At 54.7% G+C, this 8160-nt stretch overlaps 2 protein-coding genes across 2 annotated transcripts; one reads left to right on the top strand and one right to left on the bottom strand.

Moving 5' to 3' along the window:
* Positions 1-245: 245 nt before the first annotated feature.
* Positions 246-2035, top strand: TRIREDRAFT_53672 (uncharacterized protein; the record flags this gene model as incomplete). Its single annotated transcript, XM_006961458.1, has 2 exons — positions 246-317; positions 641-2035. Coding segments are annotated over 2 exons (1467 nt in total), but the record flags the coding sequence as incomplete, so codon positions are not given.
* Positions 2036-3476: 1441 nt separating this feature from the next.
* Positions 3477-6854, bottom strand: TRIREDRAFT_73525 (uncharacterized protein; the record flags this gene model as incomplete). The annotated part of the gene is made up of 7 exons (XM_006961062.1): positions 3477-4104; positions 4163-4466; positions 4542-5937; positions 6020-6190; positions 6256-6423; positions 6525-6667; positions 6785-6854. 7 exons carry the CDS (start codon positions 6852-6854, stop codon positions 3477-3479), a joined length of 2880 nt encoding a protein of 959 aa, XP_006961124.1.
* Between the last annotated feature and the right edge of the window lie 1306 nt (positions 6855-8160).

Genomic DNA, 8160 nt, shown 5'->3' with positions numbered 1-8160 from the left:
CCAGAAAAAGAGGAGACAGGCAGGCAGGATAGGAGACGGTCCCTCACTGTCCAAGTCCTCCCGTCGCCTCAAAGAGCGAGCCCAAGAACCGCTTGGCCTTGCACGCACATGTACTCGGTTGAGAGAGAGGCGATTTCGTCTTTGCTCGTGTTCCTCCTCAGCATGTGCTGTTGACAGGGCCGACTCAAAATCCCGTCCTCCCCCCTTCAGCGCCTTCAGGAGCCGCAACCTCACGGCCACTCGCCATGGACTATCTCGACGGCCTCCTCCTCGTTCCCCCGGACCGGAACCACATCCTCGCCAAAGCGCAATGGAAGGTAGGTTGGGCTTTGGTGCTGATTTGCTGCCAATGCAGCTCCCTACTCTCCCGATCAATGTATCGTCTAATCCGCTTCCCTCTGCAGACCCGATATGTCTTCGTTGGCAGGCGGACTGCGACAACGACAAACAAGCAAAAAGACCGGCAGAGCGCCCATGGTGCAAAGTCCGCCGTCTCTGATCCTAAATCTCTGACCAAGGTGTATACCGATGAGTATTGCCTCTCGGTCTACAAGGCCAAGGTAGGTCCTCATGCGCTTGGCTCCTGCTCTACCCCTCGCCAAACACACATGATCTCTAACCTGACACCACTATTATTCAGGAAGACATGGAACCCGCTTACCAATGGCCCACGAGCTGCGTCCTTGACTGTCAAGTCCAGATGCTTGCCTACCGAAAGCAAGGGCCTATCCAGCCTACGCTGGTTGTCACCATAAGCGACAAGGAGCGAAAGCGTCGCTCCAGCCGATCTGTGGGGTTGATGGCGAGCAAAGACGCTGGGACCAGCACTCTGTGGTTTCGAACGCCGCCCGACGACCACCATAGCAGCCTCCACGACTGGGCTTCGTTCATCCTGTCCAAGAAGAATCCCGCCGTGGCGGACGGAAGCACCACGCCGATATTCTCGAGCCCCTTTAGCCCCCGAAGCCGCGAGGCTCCAGACAACTTCCCCCCGAGGCCCGACAGCGGAAACCAGGCCAACACCAGCCGCCCAGATGCGCGCGCCCTACAGCACAAGAGCTCCAGCGCCACGTACTCGACGGGCCCTCGCGAGCGGCCAGCCACGTTTAGCTCTGACTCGCCGAGTCTGCGGTCCAAGCGAAGCGACATCTCCTCGCCGTCCAGCATCAGCCAGCACCCCATGCAGAAGGCATTTGCAGCTCCGGGTCCGATCTACACCGGGCCGATGCACGGCGACTCGGGGCTGCCTCCCATCCGAGACTCGATCTACCAAGGGGATTTGATTGAGGGCTGGACAGCGGCTCAAGGGCGGTCATCCACCTTGAGCTCACCTACACGGGGCCCCGAGCCATTGGGCTCTCCAATGGAGGCGCCCTTGGGTTTCGACGTCCATGCGCCACCTGCCCCTGGCGAGACGATTCTCGACAGAGCCTTCCAGCTGGGCCACATCCCGTGGGCCGGATCGAATGTTCCTGGCCAGGAGACGTTCAGCTCCATCGCCCGCTTTGATGCCCTCATGCACGAAGTAGAAGACAAGCGCAAGCAGAGAGAGGCGACTCGGCGCGAGGAGCGGGCGGCTGTGCGCAACACGTACAACCCAAAGGCGACGCCGCTGGAGCTTGTTGACGATTTCGACTCGGAGGAGAGTGCGCATTCTGCAGATGAACAAGATCATGGCTATGATAGAAGCCCTATCATCTCCCCCTCAGCCCAACGAGCGTTGGCGTTCATTGCAAATAGGCATGGGGATGCACCTCGGGAACCTGGATCACGACGTCCCACGATATCGAGGACTCATCTAAGCTACCATGCGGGTGCGGCGCCTCCACCGCCCCTGCCGCTACCGACTTCTCAGTCTCCTCCTTCACGGCCGCATACAGCACACGCCAAAAGCCGCCTCAATCCATCGCAGAGAACCCAGAGCACGCCTCACCTGAATCCAGATTCTGCCGGCAGGAGCGTCGAGAGCGGGTTTGGGCAAGACGATGCGGGCAGTCGGCGATCAGGCTCCAGCTCCAAAAGGTTGAGTTTCTCTGACTTCACCAGGCGGCTCTCAAGCACCAGCAGCTTACTGGTAGTCCAGACCAACACCAGCGGAGACAGCCGTCGGGGGAGCGTTGACACGGATCTCCACCCCCTCAGCGCTCGACGACCGGATGTGAGCCATCGGGACACTGTCCCTCCTCCCAGGAGCCGGGAATGGCAGAGGCAAGATCGACAGTGCCCCTGGCGCAACAGCGTTGGCGTCGTTGGACCCGAAGGCGGATTCCTTTGAGTCTGTCCAAGGTGCATTCTTTCAACCGTTGTTTTTCACCCATCTTTTCATCCATCATCTTATCGTAACGACGCATATCAGAGACGACTTTTGAACGCAAGCAGGCCGGGCCGAGTGCTTGAGCGAGAATCTGATTCACAACTACATAATATCATATGCATGACGAACATATTATCTCCACATACATCTTTTATTGGCATCACTACGACGCATATGACGGGGCCTTCTTCTTTTTAGCCTTAGCATGACTCCGGCGTTGGTTTTCGGCTTATCTTGAAGTGTACAAATCTTTTATTTCTCGACTTTCTCTTCTATCCTTTTGTTTTCTCTTGGCCATTCTTTCGGATATGGCTCATTTCACTTCTTTGTCGTTTGAGCGCAAAAGGGCAACCAACAATCCCTGGACAAAGAAATCTTTCCTTCTTTCAACGTGGGTGGTTGGGCAGAGAATTGTTAGATATTCCATTTTCTCTTTCTTGCTATCTTTCTTCCTTTCTTGCCCTTCACTCTTTCTTTTCTCTCCTTGTCCTCCCTTGGTATTTCTTAAATCAGATCGCCGAGAGGAGAGATACTATTTCGTAAAGTGATGACGAAGAGCATCTACAGTTTTGAGTCTCTACGGGATTTCCCAGCCTCCTCCGACCTTTGTTGAGTTGCGTGGGTAGATAGTGGCTGTGTTGTTCTTGGATAGCTTCTTGTACAAATATATGTTGAATCGTCTCCCGAGCCCTCCATCAGCCAGTTGTTGTTTTGTTACAAGACCAGGTATTACCCGGTAGGTACTCAATTAAACATGTAAACTCTGTGGTCCCTGGTCTCTGTGGTCTGGGTGATTATGCTTTCGTTATATTTTGATGCGCAAGGGAGTCTGTTTCCCTGCTTGCCCTACCTACATACTTATCTATTCCACACAATATCTACCTGACCTTGTCCTCCCTAGGTACTTTGCCCCTTGACTCTCTGGAAAAAGTCCATGATCAATTAGGCAGTACTACTATCCTTAGCAGGGCCTCATCTCCGGCACCGACCTTGAGTCTTATTATACCTACCCCACCTGTACCTGGTGTCGCTTCTTGATATATCCCATCACGTCTTGACCTGCATACAGGCCCTTTGTCGTCCTTTCAAAGTGTGTGTACCTCTCTCAGTTTCTCTCTCTCTCTCTCTCTCCCCCCCTCCCCTCCAAACCCATCTTGCGAAATTACCGAATGTACTGGGCAATGGCCTCCTGAAGCTCAGGCGTAAGGCGCTGAGAAATGAAGCCCTCAATGGCGCCTCCGTGCCTCTGGTTGGCCCCGACCATGTACTCCTTGACCCAAACTGGCACGTTCTGCACCTCGGGGAAGTCATCTCGCGCAACAGGCTTGCACGTGTTGAGGGCCGTAAACGTCAAGCCGAACCCGATGTCGTCGGGAGAATTTTCGGTGATGATCTCATCTCCGACACCAGCCGCGACACTCGGGGGGTTCGCCAGCAAAGTAAGGAGGATCCTGCACGTGTTTGCCCAGCCCTTGGCAAACTTCTGGGCAAACACCTGAGAGTCGCAGAGGGTCTTGGTAAGAGACACCACAGCGGCCTTTCGGTCAACAGGTCTTGCCAGCTTGTCTGTCTCTTGCAGAATGAATGGAGGATACACCTGAGCAAAGACCTTCTCGTCTACCTTGTCAGAGTGCTTGACAAAGTAATCCGTTCCATAACCGGCCTCCAGCTTTCCGCCAACGAGGTGGAAGAACCGAACAAAGCGGATCTTGAAGGAATCGGCGGGAGATCCCTGCAGCTTTGTGAAGATGAGCGTAAGAATGGTGTCGAAGTAAGGATCAAGAGCCGATCTACCGAGACAGAAATTAGTATACGAAGCGTAAAAGGTCCGTTCGTGGTTCGACTCACGGCTCGAATGAGTTGACAATCGCCTCCAGAACGTCAAACGCGTAGAGCTCAGACTTCTTTCCACTCAACAGCCGCTGGAAAATACCCAGTATGGCCTCTAGCTGGTTCTCCGCAACAATGGTCTTGGAGACCCTGGGAATCAGCGAAGACAGCAGCCGCGTGCAGGCGGGAATGTTGCCTCTGGTCTCCCACAGGGACGGTTGCAGCAGGGGGCCAAGAAGCGCGGCGTAGTTGTCCGAGACGGCATCGGCTGGGCTGGACTCGAGGAGTTGCGCCAAGATCTGGAAGATATACGGGATGAATTCTGTGCAATGCTGCTGTTAGCAAGAAAGAGGGAAAGGGCCACCGTTACACATCGTCGTTCACAAGAAGAGCTTACCGGTAACGTCATCGACCAAGATCTGATGCGCAGGCTCCCAAAGCTTCTGGTTGATTGCAGCTGCATGGGTTGCTGCGCAGTACCGCACAAGAGCGCCCAGGGCCTCAAAGTGGTAGTAGTAGAATCGAGGATTGCTTGGGTTGGCCTTCATGACGTTTGTGATAAGGATCAGATGCGTCAGAATGGTGTCGAGCCAAGGGCCGGCTCCGTCCTTGATGACGATGAGAATCCTCATTACGCATCGCATCAAGAACTCGTTCTCCTGCAGCTTCGGCGCGCTGGTATCACTCTCTATCAGCTTGAACAAGTGAGTGAGCAGATCCTTTGCAAAGGGTTCTATGTCTGCACGAGAAAACATGGGCGTGCCGGCATCATCCGTCAGGTACAGCACACGCTCTACAGCAATGGCTGCATAGGTATAAACAACGTAGTTGGATGAGTTAAGGTTCTGAATCAGGGGACCAATGGCCACCTTCCACTGCTCCTTGGACAGCTGGCTGCGGAATGTGTAGAGAAACTTGATGGCGTCCACCTTGGAGATGGGTTCGATGCCCTCCCCGTTCACCAAATCGGACGCAATGTGGCGTTCGAAGAAATCGACCACATTGACAAGTGGGTTGACGGTCTTGACGCCCTGCGCCTGGGTGACTGCACCCTTGGCGGCAATCGAGAGGAACAGGTAGATGGCGGTGTCCTTGGCCTTCCAGTCCGACTTTGGCTGCGTGAGATAGTGGTTGATGTACCGCGAGACAGAAGTGGTGACGGGGCCCTCGAACTTCTCCTGTAGGCTGCGGAGGAAGTCGGTAGCCGACCTGCGTCGAGAGCCCGAGTCGGATCCCTCGAGGTCACGGCGAATGTATTCGATCGGCTCATCCTCGAACATTTCAATGTCGGACTCTCGGAGAGCAACATTGGGCAGGATGACCTTTTCGACAATCTCGGTGAGGACGCTCTCGCTGTTGAAGAGCTCCGAGTGCTCTCGGGTGGCCGCGACTGCCGCCAAGAAGTGCAATGACTTGCTCACAAGGTTGTCATACTTGGTCTCGGGGCCAATGGACGACACCAGGCTCCAGGTGCTTGTGATGAAGGGCTTGCAGTATTGCGAAAAGTCGGCATCGTACTTGAAGGTATAGAGCTCGAGGAAGTCGCAAATGTCGGCCTTGACAGTGTCAACGACGCTGACTTCGGTGTCATCGTCGGTGTCCAGGATGGGATTCGAGTAGTTTAGGTATTTGTGAAGCAACTCGGAGATGCTAGCAAGGTTGTCTTCGAAGATGGGCGGCAGGTCGTGGCAAGACAAGTCGAACATAATCTTCAGCTGCAAGCTGAGCGTCTCGAACCAGCCGTGGAGCAGAGCCTTGTCTGAACCATGCTCGGAGATTTTGCTATCGGTGGTCTACCATCATGCGCGCCCCTAGGATCAGCATCGAGACTCAAGGGTTAGGGGGGTAAAGTGAGGGAAGTGGTGCTTTGCTTACCGCCAACAGCTGGAAGAACGGAGTGCCGAATGTGTTGATGACATGGTTGATCTCTGTATACAGGGCAGCGGTTCCCATCAACGGCCTCCAGCGCACAAAGATGGAATGGGCCACCTCCAGCACACCAATGTTGACCTTGGGATCGGTGGCAGAGAAGCGGCTGACAAGATCCTAGTAATCACGCCGTCAGTACCGGGCCAAGCTGGCAAACCCAGAGGGTGGCGGTTCGTAGTTACCTGGGTGAGAGTCTCCCAACGCTCCCAGAAATCTGAGTCGGCAATGATGCTGACAGCTTCACCCAGCTGGCTCTGAATGTTGGGAGGAGAAGCAATCATCAGCCCGATGAGGCGCTCCTTAATCGTCTGGACCTCGTCCAGCGGAATCTTGTAGTTTCCATCCGCGTCCTGTGTGCGCCAGCTTTAGCATCTCGACGGTAGTGGTCGTTCGGAAACGGGTCGTCGCGGGCAATATCGGCGGCGCGGCACGGCGCGGCATCAAGACTTACCACATAGTTGAGTCGGATGAAGTTCTTGAAGGCCAAGGCAGCACTTAGTCGGGTGTTGGCGGGGATGGAATCAGAGCTGACGATGGTGAGCAGAGTCAGAGAGTATTGCGGCTTGGTGGCCTCCTGCTTGAGGGCAGCCTCGGCTGGAGTTGTCCGCGGCACCGGTCAGCACAAGTGACTCTCAACAGACGCGTCCTGTGGCCTCTGTGTCCGGCCGCACGCGTGCGGAGGAGGCGGGCAGTGGAGGAGAAGCGGCATACCTTGGCGATGCTGGGCAGGATCGAGAGTCGCCTGGAGCAGCTGCGCAATGTGGCCAACATCGGCCGCCATGGTGAGTTGTTTCGCGTTGGATACGAGGGGAGGGTTTGTGGGGACAAATAGCAGAGAACGGCGGAGGAGGCACGAATGAGGACGGGGGAGGGCAGGTTCAAGGTGGGCGAAGATGGTGATGTTTTGTTTCTTGTGCTGCGACAACCAGACTTTTTCTGGGAGGTTGCCTCGTTGCTGGCTAGCGGACCTGGCAAGGCTCTGGTGGGGGAGAGAGCTTTCCAATGTCACTCGCCCTGCTTCCTCCAGCTTCTGGGACGGCGGGGTTGCGGGTGCCTGTGTGTACAGGTAGCGGGCAGGCGCAGTTTGTGTGGCAAGGTACAAGGAGGCCTGAAATACGCGTATCCTATGAACGTAAGGCGACAAGACAGCTACGGTCTACCTACAGGTACCTACAGGTACCTTAGCATTAGCTGTAGCTGCCTTTTCACGATCAGCCGCAACACGGGTTGGATGAGTGAATGGTAGGAACAGTCAGTAAATCATTTTGGATAATACCCAGGTAGTTAGAATAACATCTGCTGCGTAGGCAAAGTGTCTCTAGCACCTATAACACATAGGTAGGTATTTATTAAGTTGACGTAACGCTTATCAGAAGAAATCGCGTCCAGGCAGAAGTTCTGTTTGTACCAAGCCGGTGCTTGTCTTGCATCACTTCAAGGTTGTCGTGCCTCGTTACTGGGTACCTAGTAGTAGTAGGTACCTACAAGTTACCGTACCTCATCAGCTCTCCATGATTGCCATCAAGGCCCTCGATACCAATATCGATATTGCGGGTAGCTGCCGTCGAATCGAAACACACCTGCAGCAGGTACCACGCAGGTAATGATGCACTGCCAAGGCTTTGGGGCCGGCTTATGATATTGGCAGTGCGATCTCAGCCCGCAACGTATCTAGGTACTTTGCTGCAATGAATCAAAGCCAACCGACCCCTTTCAGCCTTGAGGCCTCTTGAGCAGATTCAATACGCTGTAGTACTAGGTACTAGTCTAGGTAGGTAGGTAGCGATAGCAGTTGTCGTGGGCTCAACCGCCGGGCAGTGGCGCTTTTTAGGCGCTCCGGCTCGGGTCTGTATGTACCGTAGGTAGGTACTGTAGGTACCTACTACCTAGTAGCTTCAATAAGCTCAGCAATGACGGAGGGAGCCAAGGCTCAACGAGAAAGTAGTAGTAGGTACTTGGTACTTGTACCTGTCACAGCAGCAGACCCAGCGGCCGAGGTCCATGCGCTGAGACAAAGTCAAGGGCACATGGGAGGAGGCAGAGGGACAAAAAGAGGAAGGGAAAAAAAAAAAAAAAAAAAAAAAAAG

The sequence above is a fragment of the Trichoderma reesei genome, assembly GCF_000167675.1.
Source record: "Trichoderma reesei QM6a unplaced genomic scaffold TRIREscaffold_1, whole genome shotgun sequence".
NCBI classification, from domain to species: domain Eukaryota; kingdom Fungi; phylum Ascomycota; class Sordariomycetes; order Hypocreales; family Hypocreaceae; genus Trichoderma; species Trichoderma reesei.
Note: the sequence above shows the minus strand (reverse complement) of the source record. Positions and strands in the feature narration are given on the sequence as shown.